Source organism: Phyllostomus hastatus, unplaced genomic scaffold (genome assembly GCF_019186645.2).
Source record: "Phyllostomus hastatus isolate PE091 unplaced genomic scaffold, TTU_PhHast_1.1 phas_scaffold_182, whole genome shotgun sequence".
Lineage (NCBI taxonomy): Eukaryota > Metazoa > Chordata > Mammalia > Chiroptera > Phyllostomidae > Phyllostomus > Phyllostomus hastatus.
Genome location: NW_025334013.1, coordinates 21,530,550 through 21,554,524, shown reverse-complemented (window position 1 = coordinate 21,554,524; position 23,975 = coordinate 21,530,550). Strand labels below are relative to the sequence as shown.

At 57.0% G+C, this 23,975-nt stretch overlaps 1 protein-coding gene across 2 annotated transcripts in view; it reads left to right on the top strand.

The window, feature by feature from the left end:
• Window positions 1-23,975, top strand: part of CSMD2 (CUB and Sushi multiple domains 2) — a 550,409-nt gene that overhangs the window by 306,475 nt on the left and 219,959 nt on the right. For both annotated transcript variants that reach the window (XM_045858971.1, XM_045858969.1), the window contains exons 11-13: window positions 3,643-3,746; window positions 6,846-6,958; window positions 22,294-22,476. In XM_045858971.1, the coding sequence (XP_045714927.1) occupies window positions 3,643-3,746; window positions 6,846-6,958; window positions 22,294-22,476 (400 nt within the window). The remainder of the gene's footprint in view (window positions 1-3,642; window positions 3,747-6,845; window positions 6,959-22,293; window positions 22,477-23,975) is intronic.

The window sequence follows — 23,975 nt, the reverse complement described above, 5'->3', positions numbered from 1 at the left end:
CTGCCACTCTCCTGCCTCCGAAAGGCGTTTTATAAGCTTAATTGATCTGCATATTAATTAAATATTATAGGATCCTGTCTTTCAACAAAGGCCAAGGGTGGGGGGGATGGAAGCGCCCATACACGGTGCACAGGGACCCATCCCAGAGCTGCAGTGCCGCGTGCACCGTGCTGGCCGCTCAGTGTCGTCAGCTGCTCTGTCAGGGGCAGAGGCTCCAAACTGCAGTTCACATCGACGGCTGCTCTAACCAGCAACGTGAGTCATTTCATAGCTCCGGGTTCTCACTTTCATAGCGACGGTTTCCCATGAGAGACCAACTCATCCTATGCTCCCCTGTTTGGAGGCAGCATGGTGAGCCGGTGCCTTCTGCCCTGGGGTTGGCCGGAAGTGGGTGATGGTGGCAAGAAAGTGCAGCCTGGACCCTCAGTCCCTGCGGAGGCCGGGCCCCTCCTCCTGCAGAACGCACTGCTGGCCTCAAGGGGTTCCATGTGCAGCCAGGCTTTGCTGAGCTGCTGGGGTCCAGGCAGAAAGAGGGCTTTGGGAAGGTTGGAGGGGATAAGTCATGCTCCCTACCTCGTGGGCCAAGACCTCGCAGGGACCCTGTGAGGCAGTAGAGCAGAGTGGCAAGGAGCCCAGCCCCTGGCTACCTGGGGAGACCCAGGGTCCGCCACTCAGCTCTGGGACCTTCGGCACGTTGCCAAAGGCCTCCTGAGCCTAAGTGCCTCCCAGGTGTGAAATGGAGGTATTCATAGTAGCTTCAGCAATGTCTGCTATCTGGCCCGTTACAACAACAGTTTGCGGAACTTTGTTGTAGATGGTAACTCCCGAGGGGTCCAAGAACCTAGCACTCAGTCCATGCTGGGGAACCAGGAAAGCGTTCTCCCACTCAGCACTGTCTGAGCCCCTGGCATTTGCCCGGCATGCCAATGGGCACTGGCAGAGACAGTGGGACATGGCCCCTGCCCTCCGGGAAGTTCATGGTATAGTGGAGGACCAGGTAAACAGACCAGTCCCAGCACAGCAGGTAAGTGCTGCCCCAGAGGAGATAGGAAGTGTCCTCAGGGAGCACGCGGAGAACACAGGGCTCAAGGATGAGGAGGTGTTGTGGGGACAGGGGCAGAAGGACAGAGAGGACCCGACGTAAGGAGTGCCCAGGAGGCTGTTTGGTGAGGAGGACAGCAGGGAGCAGGTGCCGACACCAGGCTGCTCCTTGGGCGTTAGGCTAGGAAATGGTGATGTCGTTCTGCAGGGCAGGATGGGAGGGTGAGAGGTGAGAAGGAGATTCCAGCCCGAGCATGTGATCTCACGGTGAGGACATTGGCCACCAGGGCACACGGGGGGCACGTTGGCCAGCTCAGGGGGGAAGCCAGGAGGGCCGCAGCATCCCCACTCACTGTGGACAGATGCACTCCATCCCCTTTCCAACTACCCCAGCTGCTGCCTGCTACAGGCTCACCCCTCGCCCACAGTATTGCTGTGGCCCTGGGACCAGCCTCCTGGTTTCCCAACACCCCTCCATGCTGTTGCTCCGGAAACAAGTGTCCCATCGCACCCTTACCTACAACTCCTCATGACTCTCCCTGGTCTTTAGGGCAAAGCCCAAGCCCTTATCTTGACAGACGGCCCTTCTTCATCTGGCTCCTCCTGCTTCTCTCGAGTCACCCAACCCCCGCCCCTCCGTTAAACAATTCCAGAGCAGCTAAGAGTCTGGATAAGTCCAGCATCCAGGCCTTTGCTGGTCACCTGCACCTAGCCCCGCCTGGATGCTTTCCTTTCCCAAACTCACCTCCCAAACAGCCTGGGTTTCCTTTCCGCCAGGAGGCGAGCCCTAGTCTTCCTCCCAGCCAGTGCCCTCACCTCCTTGGTCCTATCTGTCCGTGCTCGGGGACGTTCTTAGACAGAAACGCTTCTCTCCGCGAGTCCCATGCCAGTGCGAGGCCCCCGCACAAATGGCACCTGGGCTCACAAAGGAGTGCAGTGCCTGTTTGCTTCGGGGGCACCTGGAGGCACCTTGGGGTGAGGCTCTGCTGGCACCCTGGCAGCATGTGGGTGCTGGGCTGTTTGGCTGGGACAGAGGAAACCTGCACGACTAGGAAGAACTGTCCACAGGCATTCTCTGCTCCTTGGCTCATGGGACAGAGAACAAAGGGGCACCTTCAGCCTCCCCACCGGGAGAGTGAAGGTCTTCATCAGAGTGAAGCCATATTGCCACGGACAGAAAGAGACCCAGCTTCGACATTAGGAGGGGTGGCCTGACTTCGTGAGTGACACCCCCACCATTGTATCCAGGTGCCCGAACAAGAAACCTGCAAGTCACCCTAAATCCCTCCCTCTCCCTCAGCCCCCACGCGCATCCAGTCACTGCTCCCTTGCTGCTGCTGGGGCCCACGTCTCTGTCCGGGCCCCGTTCTCCTCCCCCATTGCTCACCCCGCCCAGCACAGACGCTACCACCATCCCCACCATCTCTGGCCTCCCCCCACCACGTCGGTCTCCACACCAGACTGACGCTTTCTCAAACAACTCTATGTCCCCATCACCCCCTCTTCAGACCTCTCCTGCCGCTCCTCCCTCAGAGTGGACCGCGTCTGCTCAGGGCGTAGGAGGCTGCCAGACCTTGTGGACCTAGCCCCAAGCAAACTCTTCCAGTTCCGGCCCCTCTTGAGTCACCCCCTTGCCACGAAGGCTTGACTACATTGCCCCCCCCCCCCAAGTGAGGCAGCTACAGTTGCACTCAGTGTGTGGACCTGCTGTTGACAGACACTGAACTCTTGTTCTGGAACGTTCCTTGTCTGTCACAGCTCAGGCTTTGTGCACCTGACTCCTGAGAACATACCCCTCCCTCTCCCAGCATCCCCTGTCGGCCTGCCGGTCTTCCGGAGCCTTCCAAGTCCCCAGACCCCCGCCATCACAAAGACCCTCCTCCTGCTACCACCGCAGGGCAGTGAGAGCCACAGTCCCCCAGCCCTCACTGCTGTGTCCCTCACCCCGTGTCAGGGTCATCGGTGTGCTTCTCTGTCTCCGCTGCTCGCCGAGGGCAAGGACCATGCTGGAACCCCATCTCCTAGCCGGGCGCAGGGTGAGCACTTAGTCAATATTTGTGGAAGGCAGAACTAAAGCAAGTTAAGAGAGAGGAATCTTGTCGAAATCTCCTTCCTGGAACATTCATTTATTCAACAAATAAGCAAACAGAGAGGAGGGAGGAAAGCAGGCAGAGGAGACTGAGAGAGACGTCTGCAGGTCCCGGGGGGCCAGATAGCTGAGATTCCGCACGAGGCCTGAAAAATTGCCACTAGACCCGTGGGGATTTCTATGCACTGGAGCATGAAGAAGGAGTCTAATCATCTCAGAGCCGGCCAGATGTGCCTGGTGTTGCCATGACAGCCCCCGGAATTGGGCAGATGTGCCACGAACGTCTTTGGAAAACATCAGGGCACCCCCGAGACTGTATGGCCTGGAGGGAAATAGTTTGCACTCAAAAAGCTTCCACGGAGATGCTCAGTTTGGATTCAGGGTCGTGTAGCTCGGTGTCTCAGGGACTCTGGGCGTCGGGATAGAACAAGGGAACTTCCTCTTCTCCTCCAGGCTCTGGAAGTCTCTCCCACTGCCCCTGCCTGCTCCCTAATCCAGTGCTCCCTCCCTAGGTGATCAAGCTCGCCTTCGAGGAGTTTGACCTGGAGAGGGGCTACGACACCCTGACGGTCGGGGATGGCGGGCAGGACGGGGACCAGAAAACGGTCCTCTACGTGTAAGTGAAGCGGAGCGTCCGGTTGGGTGGGCAGGAGCCCCTGACCCTTGGCTGAGGGTGGCGGGTGGACTTGCCAGGCCCTGCCTGGCCCCCCAGACCAGGACGGGTGTCCGGGAGTGCTCCACGTTCCAGCAGCAGTGGCCCCTCTGCTTCCTTCTGCTCCACACGAGGGGGAACCTTGGCCCTGAGCCGAACTCTCACGAGGAGTTCGCAGGAAAGGCACACAGAGGAGCAGCAGGGAATATAGAGCAGGGAAGTAGAGGTTCCGTGTGGCCTCTGCTTGTACGCAGACCCTCCTTCTGCCACCCACCCATTCTTCCTCCGGGCCAGGTACATCCGTGGCAGACAGATGACAAAAGTGCTTTGCCAACCTCTCTGCACATTCTTAACTACCTGGGAAATGGGCGGCTGCAGAGCATTAGGTAGGACCACGTGAACTTAGTGGCCAGAAAGGCCAGCATGACGTGGTCTGGTCAAGGGGGAGGATAATGGGAGGCTGTTCTGGGGTTCCACGGCACTGGGTCCAGGGCCATGCAGCTTCTCCTTGGCCCGCCACCATTAGCCTGACGAGAAGCAGGAAAATGTTCGTGTCTGATGCACGTGGCCCAGCTTCAGGCCTGACAGAGAGGGAGGCCTGACCTCACCCATCTTTCCTGCCAAAAGGGAGGGGTGATTCACATACACTGAGCACCTCCTATGTGCCCCTACTATCACATCACTTATCTCATTAAATTCCCACATAGCCCTGGGAGGAAGGTGTTATGGTCCCATTTAACAGGTGGGGAAATGGAGGCCCAGTGGGTACAAAGATCAGCAGTTGAGTTCATGTCTTTTGATTGCAGTGAGGGATAGCGTCCCAGGCCATACCTCCTCCCGGCCAGGCTAGCTCCAAGCTAATGCCCTCTGATTTTAATGATGAATGAAAGATAGCTATTCAGTAATAATGGCTTGTCCAGGAGCTGCTCTGCTCTGGGAACTTCCCACACCTTCCTCATACCTACACCTACCTGGAGAAGATCCTATCAGGGCAGTTAAGGACTCATGACGTTACCCACTGGGTCAGGTGACATGGCTAGGACTTGGGGACTCTTGGGAGAAAGGATTGGAATCTGGGCCCAAAGGGCATCTACTCCCTGCCTGTCCCACTGCACTAGTCAGAGTTCTCCAGAGAAACAGAACCAACAGGATGTATATAGAGAGGAAAGGATCTATTATAAGGAATTGGCCCACATGGTTATGGAGGCTGACGGTCTTGAGATCTGCTGGGTGAGCCAGCGAGCTGGAGACCCAGGAGAGCAGTGATGTCATTCTCCTGTGTCCCAGCTGGAATTCAGGCAGACAGGGAGAATCCTCTTTTCCTCGGGGGATGGTCACTTCAGGCCTTCTCCTGATGAAGCGAGGCCCACCCACACTGGGGAGAGCAGTCTGCTTAGTCCATCTGTCAATTTAAATGTTAATCTCATCTGAAAATGCAGGCACACCCAGAATGTGTGGCCAGGGCCCTGGCCAGTTGACACATCAAAGTAGCCATCCCACCCAGCTCTCCCTCCTCTTGGTGCCTCCCCACCACTCACCTGCCCTGCATTGCCGACCTACTCAGTGCATCAGCTCAGAGTGCCCAAGAGGCAAGGATACTGTCCTGTCTCCTCCATGACCCCAGTGCGCTTTTCCGTAGAGAGAACCTTGGAACGGCAGAGCTGAAAAGACTCTTGGGGATCATGCAACCCAATCCCCTCATTTAACATGGAGTGGAAAAGCCCAGAGAGGCCCAGCCACTTGCCCAAGGTCTCACGGCAAAGAATGGCAGAGCCAGGGCTTACCCCCAGATCGCTGGACCAACCTCGCATGCCTGAGCTCCCAGCCAGTTCTCACCCACGCCCACCCCCATCTCCTTAGGCCAGTATCAGTCTCACACTGTCAAGGAAGCACGTGCAAAATAATCAGGCGCCTTCGTTGTTCCGTTTGGGTCAAACAGGAAAAGCAGAGGCCTTGGCCTTCTCTGTTGCTTCCTGCCACCCCGGAGGCAGAGGCCAGCCCTGACCTGGCCTCCATCTTCACTCAGTACAGCAGGTCAGAGCCCTCAGATCAGGGGTGTCCCACACAGGCCGTGCTGGTGTACCCTCTGGTGGTCTGTCCCACCTCCACCCCACCCCCAGAACTCATGCTGTGTTCACCCACTCTCTGCAGCCAGCTCAACACCCCTGCCCCAGCTCTGAGACCCCAGGGTGGAGCAGACCCACTAACCTAACCGCCTCCTCCGTAGCCCTCTAGTCCCCATCTGTGCTGGTGGTTTGCCCGGTCCCTGCGGGAAGAAGCAGCCGGAATTCTGGAAGCCCCAGCCTGGGCAGCAGACTCCGGCTCTGCCGCTCTCCAGCAGGTTGCCAGCTGACCTCAGGAGAGTCCCTGCCCGCTTTGCACCTTGGTCTCCTCATCTGTACAGTGAGGATAAAATAACCCGACCTCATGGGGCTCCTGGGGGCATTCAGTGACATAATGGTCGGGAGATAATGGACTCGAAGTTGTCTCACTAGTCAGGTGCCTGGTAGATGTGAGTTGAACCAGAAGCTTCCGCACGCTCAAACCCTTTTCTTCTGAGAAACAGGGCCCTGGGGAGACGGCCCTGCTTTCACTGTCAGCACCTCCCCGCTCACGCTGGCAGGGAAGGACGCGTCTCCTTGAGCGGAAGGGCTGGGTTCCGGGCAGGGCAAGGGGCTTCTGCCCGTCTCCTCTGCAGCACGGTTCACACCCGAGATCAGAGGTTGCGGGAGCGTGGGCACCCCTTGATTAGATCTGGTTCCAGCTGCTCCTGTCCCCTGAGCCAGTGAGGACGCAGGTTTCTCTCAGGAGCCCAGGGGTCCGGGCCAGGGAGTGGACGCTGAGACTCAGGTTCTGCCTGTCGCCGGGGGTGAGGTGCTGGGTCTCCCGGCAAGTGGAGCGTGCACCCCTGGGCTCCCGTGTCAGGGACGCCGTGGAGCTCAGAATTTGCCGGAGGGGGCCTGGCCCCTGGATATTCCTTCCCTCAGGTGTCGTCGGTCGGGCAGTGATTCTGCTGGGGTGCCGTGGCAGGGCGCACACCTCTAACTCTCTCTCTCCTGACAGCCTGACAGGTACGTCGGTCCCAGATCTCATTGTCAGCACCCACCACCAAATGTGGCTCCTCTTCCAGACCGATGGCAGCGGCAGCTCCCTGGGATTCAAGGCTTCTTACGAAGGTAACTACTCTTGGGGAGCCGGTGAACTCACCCTGGGGTCAGAACCCTGAGGTCCGGATTCAGAGTCAGCGAGCCCTGGGTTTGAACCCGGTTCTGCTCTGCACCTGCTTCCTCTCCTCAGGCCCGTTGGAGCTCTTGACCTCTCCGAGCCCCAGCCTCCTTCTTTGTCCAGTGGGTCTCCCTGCTTGTTTTGAGGACTGTCTGAGATAAACCACTTGTAATACTGCACACACAGCAGCAGGCACATACATGAGTCCCATCCCCAGTTCATACTGGGCTTGTGCAGACACTCAAAAGGCCCTGTGAGCTTGCTGAGCCTCAGCTGTTTTCTGTCTTTAGACTGGAGATGAGGCTTTCCAAGTTGCCCTGTTGGGGTGTCGCAGTGATGAGAGACTACGCACAGGGCCAGGGACAGACATGCACCATTGATGACCTGAGGGGGATGCAGATGAGGGTGAGCGTCATCTCTTGATGGAAACAGGCATCAAGGGAATGGCAGGCTCTGGGGCCCAAGGGATGCTACCACTTTCACCCTTCCACGCACTTCCTACTCCTATTGGCCAATGACTGCTCATGCCGACTCCCACAAAAAGGGGCGCAGAAGCCATCCCCCACATATTTGTGTAAGGCCCTGGAAGGGTCAGACCCCAGGTCAGCACTAAGGAACAGAGGCATCAATCAGCTTTAGGCCCTTGCTGCAAGGGGCGGCACTCTAGCAGGGAGACAGAGCAGAAACAAATGAGCCGGTGCAGTGAGGGAGACGCGGCAGACAGGGCCCTGGAGCACCAAGCAGGGCAGGCACTCCCCACGCCAGCCCCGAGGGCGGGGGTGCCCAGCAGGGAGGTCTGACCCTGCCTCCATCTCTTCCCTGTTCTCCTCCATTCCCTGTGGGCCTCCTTCTAAGAGAAGATTTGCACGTGAGCTCCAGTTGGAGAAGCACCACTTCGCCCCGCTCAGTGGTCACAGCTGTACAACAGCTGCTCTTTCACAGAGGACGCATTGGAGATAGAAGGGTGACATCACCCACCCAGGTCACACTGAAGTCTGGGACCTGACAGAGCCCAGGTTCGACCCCAGGCCTGTCTGGCTTCAAAGCCCGTGATTTCCCCACTCTGCTACGGAGAGCCTCCCACAGCGACAGCATTTCATTCTCTGTAAAAGCTTTATAGAAGTCAAAGCTTTGCCCCAGTCAGGTGGGCCATATATCATGGCTCCAGATTCCTTGTTACTAGAGGTTGGGGTTCTGTTCAGTGGTTCTCGTCCGCCTCGAGTGGCCAGTACTGATTAAGCTCCTGTGACGTGACCGGTGCTGTGCTGAGCGCTGGGGCTTTGAGAGTGAGTGGTATAGACACAGTCAGAAAATGCGTGCACTACGGCTGCTGGTCGCAGGCTAGGTGTCCATGGGACTGGCCCCCTGTCCCTGCCGTGACTGAGGGCCCATCTCCTTGGACCTGTGACAAATCAGGGAGGGTGCTGGGCGCTGAGAGACATCGCTCACCTGCCGGAGATACGCACACAGGCTCTGGGCACTCAGGCAGCAGGTTCCGTGAAGATGAAACGGACTCTGAAATTAAACCCTACCTGCTGACCCTCAGCTTGGCCCCTGCTGTAGGTCCTTGGGTGAGTCATACGGTGTCTCTGAGCTTCAGTTTCCCCACTCACAGAGTGGAGATGGCCATGACAACCTCATAGCACTGTTACGAAAGGAAATGAGATCCCAGAAAGCCCCCTGCACAGTGCCCAGCACCGAGGCACCTTCCCCTGGGAGCCGCTCAAGCTCCTCTGCACCCAAGCGCCCCACGATTGCTGCCGCTCTTCACCGGGCGGCCTCCTCTGCCCGGGAGCTCGTGGCTCCCCGCCAGTCCTCGATGGCCCTTGGTTGCTCTGACAGGCCCGGGCTCTGGGTCCCCGCCCCACATCTGCTCTCCCCACCTAGGGCCCTCGCCCCCCAGGCCGGCTGAGAAACAGGCTGGCTCCCTGTGGCCACAGTGTGGGGCGTGGAGGCAGAAGTGGCAGAAGGCAGATCCAAGTCATGGGGAGCCTGAGGCCTGACTGAGGGTCTGCACCTTGTCCAGTGGAAGAGGAACCTGTGAAGGACCAAACGTCAGAAAGGGCCGGCCTTTTCCTTCTTGTCCCGTCTACCATCGACCTTTTGTTTGAGGGATGAAGCCCGTCGGTCTCACACTTGCATGGCGAGGAGCCCCCTGCACTGTAAAAAGGGGGGCACGACTGTGCCGCCGGCAGCTTCTGCCTCTCCACTGCCCTGGCCGCGCCCTCCCAGCCCCTGCGTGGTTCCTCACTGGCCTTCAGGGCAGGCCCCTCTCCGTGTCTGTGCTCAGCCTTCTGTCCTCTTTTTCTAGAACCTTCCATAGTTGTTCACATCCACTCTCCTGGCTCCAACCTCAACGTGAAGCACTGATTACTTCCACATCGGCTCCCCACTTGCATTTCAGTCCACCTGCAACACATCGTGCATAGCTTCTCTTTCCTAACCCGTCTGTATCAGTCTGCTCATAACAAAGCACCGCAGGCTGAGTGGCTTAAACAGAAATTTATTTTCTCACAATTCCAGGCTAGGAGTCCAAGATCGAGGTTCTGGCTGATTGTTTTGGTCTGGGCCCTCTTTGTGGTTTGCAGGTGGCTGGCTGCCTTTTCACGGGGACTTTCCTCTGTGCGTGCACAGGGAAAGGGAGCAAGCTCTGTGTTTCTTCTTACAAAGACACTGATCCTGTGGGATCAGGGCCCCACCCTTTTGACCTCACTTAGCCTTGATTCCTTCCGTAGGGACCCCGTCTCCAAATACTGCTGCACTGGGGGCCAGGGCTTGAACAAAGTAATGGGGAGGACACAAACATTCAGTCCATAACACCATCCAAAACCAAGCTCTTCCTCTCCACCCCCCCACCCTCTGCCTGCGTGTCCCCATTGTGATGAACAGCACCACCATCCAAGCCTCACTCGGTCTCCTTTCCACCTCTTCCTTCTCCCCCTCCCACCTCTGACCCTGTCCCAGGTCTCTCAGTTCTCCCTCTGCAGCACCCAGCCCCCACCCCCCCCCACCCCGCCCCCAGTCCCTGCCGTGGCTGAGGGCCCTATCGCCTCGCATTTGAATGGCAGCACAGCCCCCCTCCCTGACCCCAGGCCTCCCCCAAACCCCCAGCCATCTGCCACACACAGCACAGCCGTCTCCCCAGAACCCAATCTGGCACAGTTTCCCCTTCTTAAAAAAACTCACGACAGCTTCGCATTGCTTTAGGGTGAAGTACAATCACTCATTTGGCATCCAGGGCTCTCCATGATGGTAAGTCCAAGCCAAATTCTGGTTTTTATGCACCCGTTCTAGGCAGAGCTCCAGTATATTAGCCTGTGTAGCCCCAAGGGCCTAGCCCAGTGCCTGGCACACGACGGGGCGCACTCAGAAAAGCTCGCAGAACGGAATCGCGATGGCGTTCTGCACAGGCTCACCGGGGCGCCCTTCCTCACACCCTTCCGACCCCCTTTCACCCACTTCACCATCTCCCAGATCAGGGGCCGCAAGTCCCCGCCTTCTCCACCGTCCCCTAGGCTTTGGGGTCAGAGAGAGCCACTGGCTGTGTGCGTCATCTTCAGCCAGTCTCCCCGCATTGCTGAGCCTGCGCTTTCTCATCTGTGAAGAGGGGCTGATAAACCTTCATGTCCCAGGGGCCTTACAAGGACTCAGTGTAGTGACCAGCTGGCAGAGGATCTGTCATTTGGCAAATTCCCAGTCAAAGGCCGGCTTCCCTCCCCTGCTTCCCTGGTCCTGCATCTCCTCTCCCACCTGCACCCATGCATGGCCCACGGCCTCAGAATTACCTCCGCCTCCTCTCGGCCCTCCTTTTATCCCAGCTTCTGGTGAATTCTGTACTGCATACACATCTTGGCTCAGGGAGGGGAGGGCAGCAGGGGTGCGGATGATCCACAGGTGGTGTGAAGCCACTGAGGGCAGAGGCCTGGCCCAGGCATACCTGGCCCCATCGCCATGAGTACGCCCTCTGCCCCAGTCCAGGCAGAGAGAGGCTTCCCTGAGGGCAGGCAGCCATCACTGCAACGTTACCCCCCACCTTGGGAGATTCATTTCCCCCAAACTCTTCCAGCTCTGCGTGTCACAGTCCCAGGATGGGCTGGGGGAGGGGACTCAGGCTCCATCAATGTCTAAGGACTCTAAGCCTAGAAACTCAGTCCCCCTTCATAGGGACAGCCAGCTGTAGGAAATGCATTCATAGTTGCAATTGCTTTGCTTCCCTGTAGAACAAGAAATATTTAAGGAACAGGCAATTAGCACTTACCAGAAACATTGTAAAATTACATACAACTTGCTAACAAGTTTTAGCATCAGTCTGGGAGTCTCCTTGCTTCCTGACTTGGAGCCTGGAATCTGGCAGTCTAGGGCCAGATCCAGGAGACTGGTGCAGGGGAGGAAGGAGCTGGGACCCTGACCCGGAGATAGGGAGGAGTGGGGGAGTAGAGGTCATGCAGAAAGGTGGCCCGAGAGTCCAGGGGACTCATGTTGGAAATGAGGTCCCCCAGGTACTGAATACTGTCCAAGCCCCTATTGTGTGTTGCAGAGTCTGTTCCGGACATAGGGGCCCAAAGACAACAAGACAGTCTGTGTCTTCACCTAAGTCATAGTCCATCCTCACCAGTGTTGAGGAAGTGTGAGAAGCTGGGAGGTACCAAGGAGGGGCAGCTCCTCTTACCTGAGGGCATCTGTGAGAACTTCCTGGAGGGGCTGGTGTCTGAAACAGAGGCTTGCTTGAAGGATGAAAAAGAGTCAGTCAGACGTCCCTGAGAAAGAGAACAGATTGGCTTAGAGAGCTGACATGTGCACAGCGTTGCAGCTAGAAGTTACGCAGACACAAAGTCTTAGAGCAAGGAGGGAGATGGTGGGCAAGACTAGCTGTCCACCAGCAGTGCCTCCATCCCCTCCTCTAGAACTTGGCTCTGCTGGGGGACTCAGGTGAGCCCCTGATGGACGGTGCCGGCACTGGGCTGGACCGGAGGCCAAAGGGCAGCCACCCAGCACTCTTGACTCCCCTCCTTTCCAGACACTGCCTTTCCTCCTGTTGGAATACCAGGCACGTGACCATTGTCAGCTCGAACCTGCTATTTTCAGGACTCCTCTGCCTCCTGCTTCATCCCCACAGGTGTGGAGGACCAAACTTTCTAACTGCAGCCAAGAATGGCACCAGGCATGTTCCTAAGACACTCACTGAGTTTCTGTGACACCCTTGAAGCTCTCCCAGGCACTGGGAGCTAGGGTGCACCTACAGCCAGGCAGCCGCTGCCTCCTCTCAGGGAGGCCCACTGGTACCCACGCTGGGGGCGGGGTGACACACGGCTGAGAGAACGCTGCGGCATTAAAACTTGGCAGGAAGTAATTTGTCAGTGGGATGGACTTGCCAAGTGCACAAGCTTTTGCACATGGCAAGCTCCAGTGTGGGGCAAATACAGACAGCTTCCAGGCAGCCTAGATAGTCTACGTGTCCTTACTCACCCCTTTTCTCAACCTCCTTCAGCCGGTGACACACCCAGGACAGTGCGGTGGAGGAAGGAGGTGGGGAGGAAAGAATGTCAACCACTCCATCTACCCACACCTCCATCTTGTTCATGAAGACTGTGTGCAGAAAGAGGTGCACAAGTGCCTCAAAATACACTTACAGGTGCTAGTGTCTCCTGCTTGCTTGGCCCCTTCCTGTCACCCGGAGTGCAAGAGTGGAGTGGGACGTGGTTCTGAGTAAATCTGAGAGATCCAGATATGCCCACAGGTCATCCTAATGCACCAGAGGTGTGCTGGTCACTCACCGGGAGCTGGTGCTGATTGAACAATGGGTCTGTGGCGCTTCGTACGCTTAAGACTGTGCTTGGTTCCAGGGACACATCTCTTCTGCTCTCTAGAGAGCATCCTCAACCTCTGGCTTTGAGGAACCAACAACGTACAAGATAAAGAAAGCATGAACAACTTTTCAGTCCTTGAACCAGCTCTCCAAGGTCTCCCTTAGACCATCTGGCCTCATCTCTCTTCACCATCACTTCCTGACACATTGAAGTTCTGACTGTTCTCCAGATACTATGTTTCTCTTCCTCCATTTCTGCTTTCCTGCCTTTCCTTCCATCCTCCCCCCTTACCCCTCAGACATGTATCAAATGTCTCCCCTGTGCCTTGCGCTCTACCAGGAGCTGGAAGTAGACATTTCAAAAGCATTGTCTTGGTCCTCAAGGAAGTTTCCATTTAGGGGGAGAAATGCGTGCCCACGCTGCAGCTGCAACATAGTTTTCCTCGGGGCTGGGAACGAGACAGAGAGGCCCCGGGTCCGGTCAGCCTGGACAACTGGAGGGAGGAGCTCGGGTTGGGAAGCCCTCATGCTGAGGCTGAGAGGTGGTGCTCTGTCCGGCAGACACCAGGGGGAGTTCCCTCAGGATCAGAGGGACAGCAGGTGCACGCGAGAGCCGGCTGGGCTCTGCCAGCAACAGGACGAACGTGGCAGTGACGAAACACCTACCAGTTACTGGTCACATGCCACGTGCCAGACATTTTTGCCAATTGTCTTACGTACACAAAGCTCATTAACTCCTCAAAACAACCCTGGGAGGTGGGTGTTATTGTTACCACTTCTGTTTACAGGTGACAAAGCCAGGGCCCAGGGAGAACGAGCAATGTGCTCCAGGTCTACTTACTGCTCGGCGCAGAGCCAGGGTTTAGGTCCAGGACTTGCTGACCCCAGCACCCTCGCTCGTCCCCATCACGCCGTCTTGCCCCCTGCACACAGGTCGCTCCGTTTCGTGGGGTGCAAATCTCAAGGTCAGTGAGGGCCAGCAGTGAGGCTGGGGTCGGGGAGGGTGGACATGCCAAGGAGGTAGGGTTCTACTCCGTGGATTTGAGGAAGCGAGGAAAGAATCAATGAGCAGGGCACAGTGATAAATGGATTTTTACTTCTGAGTGATCTGACGCTGCTTCCCTCATGCAGAATAGAGGGAAGAGGCAGGAGACCTGCTCTTGCCTGATGCCACCATCCAGGGGAGAAACTAGGAGGGGTAGACCAAGGCAGGGAGAGGAGGGGTGGAGAGCAGAGGGGGCCGGGTGTGTGGGCCGAGTTGGAGCCACACGAAGTGGTTTATGAGAACTGGGGGTGGGGCGGGGAAGGCCGAATCCCAGCTGATTCCGAGTCTGGAAGCTTCTCTGCCTCCCCCGGCCCAGGCCTGCACCGCCTCCTCTGCACCCCCAGAGGCCGTGTGGTCAGGAGCACACCTCCCTCGCCCTGCCCTCATCGTTTGTGTCATCACTAGTTCCAGACCCACCTGACTGGGGGTTCTCTGAGGGCGGGGCCGGGGGCCAGGCTGCTCTGTGTCTTCGGTGCCGACTGTGGCACTGGGCACAGTTTCCATGCAGGAAATACTAGCTGAGCTCACGCAGCACACAGAGTAGGACGCCCCGTGTCCCACACAGCGTGCTAAGTGCCGCGTGCAGAGCCATCCGCAGTGCATCCTCAGCGCCTGCCTTCAGAGGACGTACATGGGGTGGGGGAACACACACGCCAGCCTGGCAGCCAGCGGGCTGCCAAAGGGGCCGAGTGGGCGAATGGAAACCTTTGTCCTTTCTTCCCCACCGCGGTACCCCCAGTATCTGGAATAGTAACTAATGAAATAAACAGATGAACACTCACGAAGGACAATCAGAGCTATGCTGGAAAAGAAAGGGCCCTGAGAGAGGAAAGAAAACGGGAATTACCTAAGATGCTTGGTCAGGGAAAGCATCTTTGGGGAGGGGACCTCGTACATGTACCACAGTCTGTAGCTCGAGGAGTCAGTGGAGTGACGGTGGGGGTGGCCGCGGCCCAGGCTGAGGGAACAGCGAATAAACGAAGGAACAAAAGTCACGCCCATTTGGAAAGGCAGAAAATCACAGCCCAAGCGTGGGCCCACCCCCTCCCCTGCTTCCTCCAAGGGGTGCTGCCCATCCTGGAGCATGTCAGACCGTGAATTTATAGGGACACTGATGCAGGTCCCCCTGTGCAGACACTGTCATGAAAGAGGATTCCAGTTTGGCATTCAAAATGGAAAAACCTGGGGGGAAGGCAGTGAGGCTGATCACAGCTGATGGGACGGCACCGTCGAGAAGGGGAAGCAAACAGGCTGAACGGCAGAGCCTGTCGGGACGGAACTCGTCGGCGTCTCTGAAGCGCTCGGCTCAGGTTTCCCAGCTTGCTTTCGGTAGGCGAAAGGAGAGAGAGAAAGAGAGAAACATCATAAAATGGAGTTATGTTAAACCAGCTAATAGGAAGTCGCAGGCGTGACTTTCTCCAAGTCAGAATTTGTTTCATCCATTTGCAGTTCCGGGCCCTGACATCAGGCTTGGTCAGCACCTGACCGGGAGGGTCAAGGTCAAGCATCTTTCAGGCAGGACAGGAAGGCAGGCGGGCCTGGTCCCTGCGTTCCCAGCAGGGGTTGACGCTGGGCTTGGAGGGGAGGCCCAGACCAGGACAAGGGGTGTTGGGGGACAGAAGCTGTCTGTCAGCCCCCTCTGCCTTCCTGGAAGGAGGTCCCCAACTGCTCTGTTCTTCTTCTCCCCTCCACCCACCCCCAGTTCTGTGGTCCTCGCATCCCCCTCTGCAATGCCATGACCCTCTTTGCCAAATGCTCCCTTTAACCTGACTTCCCCTTGAGGTCATCATTACCCCGTAGCCCTCGGCAGTGTAAGCAACTCACATCCCAGACCCCATGAACTTCCCTTTGATGGGCGGGCTCGAGTGCTCACTCGCCAGCGTGTCCTACCTCCGTGAAACCTCTGCCGTGTTCCACCCTCCTCCTCAATACCATCGGTCTCTTCCCCTCTACCCTTAAAAAAATTTTTTTCTATCCTCACCCGAGGATATTTTTTTTCATTGCTTTTAGAGAGATAGGAAGTGAGAGAGGGGGAGGGAGAAAGAGGGAAACAAACATCGAGTCATTGCCTCTCATAGGCACCCCAGCCCGGGACCACACCCGCAGCCCAGGCAGGCGCCCTGACCGGAAAGCAAGCCCTTCAGTTTGCAGAACGATGCCCAACCGGTGGAGCCACACCCACAAGGGCCTCCTCTCTGCTCTTGGTGTCCTCTTGCCTCTCAGCTTCTTGACCTTCTCACCCCCTTTCTGTGCACTGCACTCTGGCTGCAGCTGGACTTGATCCCCAGCACCTCGGAAACCCCAGCATCACCTGTCTGCTCTGGGACCTTTGTCCCTTCAGCTTTCCACTAGTTACTCACCCTACTCCTGTTCGTCATCCTTCCCTTGATCTCTCGGTTCTCCGTCCCCTCCCGTTCTCACTCCTTTCCTCTTTTAGCCTAAGCCCCTTGGGTAACACTTCAGCCATTCTTTTAACACTGCCCTCACTTCCTTGTCCTGTTGTCCCAGATAAAACTGGAATTACCTCCTGGAGAGCAGGCCCCATGTAGTACAGTCTTCCCCCAGTGGGTGAGTGTTCTAGGAACCCATCTGTATCAGTGTACCAGCTGGTGTTATTGTGAGAGGCTGCATTCAGCTTCAGTGATTTTTTTTTTGAAGGCTCTTTCAGGGCATTTGCCCATTTCATCATGGGTGATTGACGAACACACCCGCCCACACCGTGCTGACCAAAACCAGCATGACCCCTGCGCCCCACCCTCCTGTTAACCCAATCTAGCCCCAGGCAACAATCTTTTTGTTTCCCTGGGTGAAAAATGTCCTCAAAGGAAAACGTTTGGAGGAAGAGGTAAAACAAAACAGCCGAAGCACCAAAAAGCATCAAAATCAGTGAGTTTAAAAATTGTTTTGAGCAGTGGGAAAAAACTCTCAATATGGTGTCTTGCATCAAATGAAGAGTACTTTGAAGGTGACTGAAGTTTAAACACGTAAGGATAAATACACAGCTTTTTAAAAATAAATTCCATTTTGGGGGGCGCCCCCCTCCTATTTCTCCAAACCCAACCCCACCCCAGTCAGTCCCATAGCCCCTCCCTCCACTTCCACGGGAACCGAGTTGCTGGGGGCTTCCGGGACCAGCCACACAGCCCTCCCTGCCCGTGGGGTCCCTGCAGATGAGTCCTCTCCGCCCTCCATGGGCCCCACAGGTGTGTGGCGATGACTCGCGCTTCTCCGGCGTGACTGCTTCGGACATTCTGGTCAACGTCACGTCCTTCTCCCCAGGACTGGACCCTCACTCTCAGCAGAGACCGTGCCCCCCTCCTCTACTTAGAGCGTGGAGCCTGTGTCATCACATCACAGGGTCCCCTCAGCCTTCTGCGGTCCTGCCTCAGCGCCCACTGTCACCACTCTTCCCTCGCCCCTCCTGGAGGGCTGCCAGGCCTCTCAGCCTAGCCCACCAGCGAGCTCAGGGTCCCATGCATCCTGCCTCCTGCCTCCTGCCTCCTGCCTCCTGCCTCCTGCCTCCTGCCTCCTCTAGTGCCCCCTGCTGTTGGCCCCCATTTCTCCTCCAGTCTTCCATGAGCCACGTAAGGTCTCTCGTGCTCTCTCTCTCTCTCTTTATCTCTGTCTCTATCCCTACCTCCATTTCTATGTCTCTCTCTCCTTCCCTATCATGTAAACATGATTAGGTTTCTCCCATCTTAAAACGATTTTTAAACTGCCCCCCCAAGGCCATACGCCTCATGTGTTACCACCTGACTTCTCTCCGTTCTGTCACTTCCAAGAAATGCCCTTTTCGAGTGGCCCCTCCTCTCCCTGTCTCCTCGTCCTCCTCTCCCATTAGGTGTTGGCCCTTCATCACTGTCAGTCTGCTCCCCCAGCTCCAGGATCAGTCTCCCCCAGCCTGCTTTTCCATCCTGCGTAAGCTTCCCCACGGCATGCGATGCCATCCGTCTCCTTGAAGCTCGCTCTTCTCTACGCTCCTGCGACCCGCTCTCCCCGGGACTCTAGTCCAGCAGCATCGTGCTGGTCCCCACAGTGTCCCTAAGTGTTCTGTCCTGGACTGACAACGCTTCTTGTTGTCCTGGGGAGGTCTCATCCTTCTCATGGCTTCTTCCATCACCTAAGATTGAACTCCAAATTCTATATTTCTGGACCACAGTTTTCTCCTGAACTTAAGACCCACATAGCCACTTTCTACTAGTCGTGCCCACATGGGAGTACCACGGGCACCTCAGAACTCAGCATGCCCTCCTGACGGCCCTCCAGATGGGCCTCTCCTCCTGCTTTCTGGTCTCAGTGCTTTCACATCCAGGGCTCAAGGCCAGACCCCGCAGTCACTGTTGTCTCCCCTTTGTCCCCTGGACCCTCACCCGTTGGTGCGGTCCACGGCTTCTTCCTGTTCGGACCTCCCAGGTCTCTCAGTCTCCCCACCCCTCTGCCTGTGCCCAGCCCAGGAATCCACCAAAACATCTTCCGGGTGACTAGGAGCCTCCCGCCAGAATAGAAGCCCCACGGAGACAGGGATTGTGTCTGCCTTGCTCCCCGTTGCACCTCCCATGCTCCGCACTGTGGCCCAGTTAGTAGACACCCAGATGTCTGTCCAATGAGTGAATGGTCTCTCCACCCCCAGAATCGCTGGCCCTGACCGTTCTCCAGACAACAGTCAGAGGGTGATCTTGTAAAACACACAACACGAGATGCTAAACAGAGTGAAACCCTTCGTCGGCCCCCCACTGGCTGTTATCCCCCATCCCCCACCTGGTCTTCTCCGCAGACTGCACAGCCTCCTGCAGCCTTGTCTCTCGCCCCCTAGTCCATCGGGCCGTGCCCGGGGAGAGGCAGTGGTGCCCAGCGGTTAAGAGCCCCTACAACCTGCGTTTGGATCTCCAGCCCACCACGCCCTCGCTCTGTGACCTCGGGTAACTACCTGACCTCTCTGAGCCTCAGTTTCCTCCATTTCAAAATGGCTGTTCCAGTGCCTCACTCTCGGGGTCGCTGTCAGGGTGAAATGTGTGCCCAGAGGGGCTGCTGTCAGGTCCTCAGCACTGAGGCCGTGACTTGTGTAACTGGAAGGTGCTAGTTATCAGCTCTCACCGCCGTCCCGCAGTCTCACCGCTGAGCTTCTCGTGGGTTCTTCCCCACCCGAAGGGCGCTGCTTCTCCCTTCTCTCCCGCGCGTCCCTGTTCCAGCTTTGTGGAAATGCCACTGCCAGTGACACTGTGGAAGTTTAGGTGTGCAGCGTATGGTTCGGTTCCTGGGTATGTATTGTGGAAGGGTCGCCACAGCATGGCTGGCTCACACAGCCATCACCTCACACAGTTGCGGGTTTGCGTGTGTGTGATGAGAACTTCTAGGATCAACTCTCTTAGCAACGTTCAAACGCGCGCTCCAGTCTCGCTAGCAACCATCGCCGTGCCGCGCGCCACATCCCCAGGACTTACTCATCGTGTAGCCCGTGCCCTGGCGGCAACACCTCTGCACCCCAACGTCCCCCAGACCTGGCCACCGCCACCGCTGCACGCACTGTTGCTGCAAGTTTGCCTTTGTCAGGTTGGACTTGTAGGTGAGACCATTCCGTGTCGATCTTCCTCTCTGGCTTACATCACTCAGTGTGATTCCACAAATTTCTTCCACGTCCTCACAGATGGCACAATTGCCTTCTTGTTTATGGCTGAATGATACGCCTCTCCCTGTGTGTGGGTGTGTGTGCACTGCATTTTCTTTATTCATTCCTCCATCGATGGACACTTAGGTTGCTTTCACGTCTTGGCTATTGTCAGTTAGGCTGCCACGAGTCCCGCTTGTCCGCCCACCTGCTTGCTCCTGCTCAGGCTTCAGGCCTCAGCTTGGATGGTGCCGCCTCCAAGCAGCCTTCCTGTTGCCAGGACTGGGAGTGGGGTGAGGACAGCCAGGCACTCACCTTGGGCATAAAATTTAAAGGAGGTAGAGAATGCCAAAAAAGACCCCAAAACTCTCCATAATTAAGATAAATATTGTAATGTAATTTTAAAAATCAAGATTAATGCAAAATGTCTATGATTAAAAATATCAGCATTTGAACTAATAACCAGCACTGATGGCCAGGACCAGGGTGAGCCAATGAGGTGTGTCCTGCAAGTGCAAGGTCAGACCTGGTCTTCGTGTTAAGTTTTGGTACTTTTCTTCATGTTGGATTCAGTTATAGGTATTAATTTTGATTTTCTTCAAAAAATATATTATACTAAGGTATTATTTGTGTCAATCCTGAGTTTTGGGTGCCCCTCTAAAATTCTGTGCCCGAGGTCAGGGTCCCTCTCCCCACCCCCTGCTTTCAGCCCCACCCTCCACGTTGGAGTTGGGTGTCCCCTGGGCGCTTCCACAGCCTCAGTCACCCCGAGTCACAAACACCTCTTTCTGTGCTGCATCCCGACGAGATTGCTCAGCCTTTGACAGCTGAGCCCTGTGCAGATCTCGAGTCTCTAGCACAGGCCCTGGCACACAGCAGGTGCTCACTGTGTGCTGCTGGTCGCACTGACGGCAGAGAAATAGGGAGGACTCAGGCACGTGGGAGGGCCCAGGGCCCACCCCAGGGCAGGGCTGGGCTGGGCTGGGCTGGGCTGGGCAAGTTCCTCCCTCCCTCTGAGGACACTGGTTCCCTTCAGCTGACCACGCCCTCAGACCAGCTGGTGCTGGCAGGGACGTGGGAAGGTGTGCACCTGCAGTTAGATCCTCCACAACCTGCGGAGACCTCTCTAGGAAACCTTAAATCGGGGTCCTCTCCAGGGGAGTAGGGTTCAGCTCTGTCTTTGAATGCTGGGCAGCCTTCTTCAGAGCTCAGAATGCTGCAGTGACAGTCCTTGCCAGGGTCTCACACGCCAGAGAGAGGGGACCCTGGAGCTCTGAGGCCGGGAGCAAAGGGCCCCCCTTCCCAGGAATGCCTCGGTATGTCCCTCCCCTGCCCTGGCAGGGGAAAGCCAGTGACGAAGAGGGGTCAGTCGTGCTGTCAGCAGGTGTGTGTGCAGGAGGTGAGGCCGAGAGGACGAGTGCGGTGAGCATCGGGTCAGCCGATCTGTGCTCGAGCCCTTGGACCTGGCACGAGGCCTGGGCACAGCGACCCCACGCCCTCCTTCCCCTCCCACCGAGGACCCTGCATCTTTGGCCGGGATCCCGTGCACACAATCCCAGCCACCGAATGCCCGGCTCCGCCAGCTCTCGGCAGAGAGGAGATCCTGGGGTGGGGGTGGGGGGGGGGAACATGAGTGTGACGTGACAGCCACGTGCCTGTCCACACAAGGCAGGCCACGGGGCTGGCCCGATCGGCCCACAGAAGCCCAGTCATTGTGGTAAGAAAGTTTCTGCAGAGTCATTCCCGGTAGCTCACACGTGGCCACTTCAGGGACTGTGGCTCCCGACAGCCCATAACGGTGTCTACAGAAAAGCCAGGGTCCCTTTGGCCTGACAAGCCTGGGAAGGTGTCCAAAAGCCTCCCATGACTCCAGCCCTTCTCTCCAAATCATGGGGCTCTTCCAGTCCTCCCCACCATCTGTCACTCCATCCACTGCTCCCCGGCGTTCCCGCAGAATGCCTTCCTCCCTGGGAACAGAGCTCCTCCTCCGGCCTCCTCCTCCGGCCTCCTCCCCCGGCTTCCACCTCCCGCTTCCTCCGCCCTCCCCACCCTCCCCTCCGGCCTCCTCCACGCTCCGCCCTCACAGCACCGACACAAGCCTGGTGGATGTGGGGGTGAATCCTCTGAGGAAATGCCAAGGACTTGGCCGGGGCAGATTCCTTCACTGCAGCGAGGCACCGCCCCCAGAGCTGAGCCCGGGCCCCCAGAGCTTCCGCGGGGAGCCCCCTCCTCGTCTGACTCACCACTGCTGAGTCGAATGAACTTAAAAGCATACCTAACGAGTCATTTGTTTCATTTCACCTGCTACTATCGCAAATTGAATTTTAAGAAAATATCTTCGTGGAAGTGCTTCCATATCAGAAAGCAGCCAATATTGATTCTCACTTAGTCTCTGGTCGGGGGAGAGGCAGGCAGCCAAGCCTCCGCTGCCTTCTCATCCTGTGCTTGCCTCGGCCGCCCAGGGATGGACCGCACTCAAGACCTGTCAAGTGGCATTAGTAATACAAACGCAGAGTTAAGTTCAGTAGGCAAGTCTCCCAACTCTGGGGCTCGTTAGCTGGTGGCGCAGGCTCCCACGGAGAATGTACACGCACCTTCCCAGGATAAAAACACCCAAACGGTCACGAACACTTTGCATGGACACAGAGGTGTGAGCATTTGGCAGCCGGAAGGCCCAGGACGCAGGGACTGCTTGTAAAGACCCTCCTGGTGTCGCTCTGAGCGCTGACTCAGGGCAGTGGAGCCGCAGAGCAGGTCATAGGGACCTCCAGCTCCACGAGAGGCATGAAGTCACCTTTTGTCTCTGTTTTCTGGCCTTTCTGTCTTTCAGAGATCGAGCAGGGCAGCTGCGGCGACCCCGGCGTTCCTGCCTATGGCCGGAGGGAAGGCTCTCGCTTTCGCCACGGTGACACACTCAAGTTTGAGTGCCAGCCTGCCTTCGAGCTGGTGGGGCAGAAGGCAATCACGTGCCAAAAGAATAACCAGTGGTCGGCTAAGAAGCCAGGCTGCGTGTGTAAGTGAGCGGGAGGGGGCCACGTTGGGGTCTCTGCCGAGAGACAGGGGCCCGTTCCCAACTATTCCAAGGGCCCCATCCTCAGTACCCACTTCACTCCGGTTGGTTTCTTCTGCTCCTCACAACACTGCTGTTTGGCTCCTCCTTTCCGGCAGTGGCGTAGACTGTAGTACTCAACGCGGTCGCTTTTGACATTTGGGGACCTTCTTCAACGCCGTCTTACCCTCACGGGTGCTCCTGGAGAGCAAGGGAGAGGCCACTGGGGCTTGGTCCCCCAGGCTCAGACCCAGGCATTTCCTCCTCACCCCTGTGGCCACCAGTGACACCAGACAGTCAAGCTAGGGCGGAAGGGACTGGCACGTGTGCAAGGCTATAGACTCTGCACCAGCCTCTGCGCACTGCGGGAGTCCGCAGCCTTGCCGGGGTGTAAGTTCTCTCAGACTGCTTCCTCTTGGACTGGACTTACGGAGGTGTGGGGACCACATTCTCTTTGGGTTGTTGATCTTCTGGGAAAAAGGTTGGAATTGAATGTCCTGTTCTACGGAGATAACATGGAGGCCTGTCTTCCTTCCTCGTAGGCGGTGTGGTCATTCTTTCGTCGAAAATCATCCTTTAAGTCCAGGGTCCCAGTGGGTTTGGCAAGTGTGAAGGGGCTGTGTGTGCTGCAGGGCGGTGCGGGCTTGGTCTCTATTGGGAAATCAGAAGATCTGGCCTCTCTGGGCCGTCACCTCTTCTTTGCCCAACCCCCACCCCCAACCTTCTCCACCTCTTTCAGTCTGCTCTCTCAGAGGGCGCAGACCGCCTGGACCTCGGCTCTTCCCTCCCACCTCAGCGGGCTTCCCGGGGCCTCCGAGTGCTGAATACTCAGGAGCCATGTCCCCTCGGGGCTGGGGCAGGGAGTAACCTGGCCGCCACAAGGGAACATCCCTGCTGACTGAGAGTGTGGTGTATGAGTTGGTGAGGTGGGTCACACCAGGTGATTATACTTTTCAAACAGAAAAAAAAATTCACCTTGTTTGGTTTCACAAAGCATTTCTGATGACTTGTGAGTTTATGTAAAAATTCTTGCAGAGGTTTAAAGATCAAATCTCTCTTAGATACACATTCAGCAAATCACTCTTACTGAAAGTAATAAAATTGCATGAAATCTGCCCATCTCTGTGGCCTGGCATGGGTAGAATACAGTGCCTGGCCGTGTTAGCCTTGTGGCACGCAGGAGGCCAAGGGGATGGAGGGGCAGAGCGATTAGCAGGAAGCAGGCAGCTCAGGGCGCCCAGGAGCAGGGGGTCTGATGGTCACAGAGACCGAAGTCAGGCAGGAGGAACCCAGGCAGGAATGGGTGAATGGGGCCGAGCTCCGCGGGGCAGGCTGGAGGTGGGGCCTCAGAAGGTAAAGGCACAGGCTACAGGAGTCCAGGATACAACGGGGGCTTTATCTCTGAAATCCAGCTGTGTCAAACAAGGCAGGGAGAACTGGGAAGGGCCAGGCCTCTGGGGCAG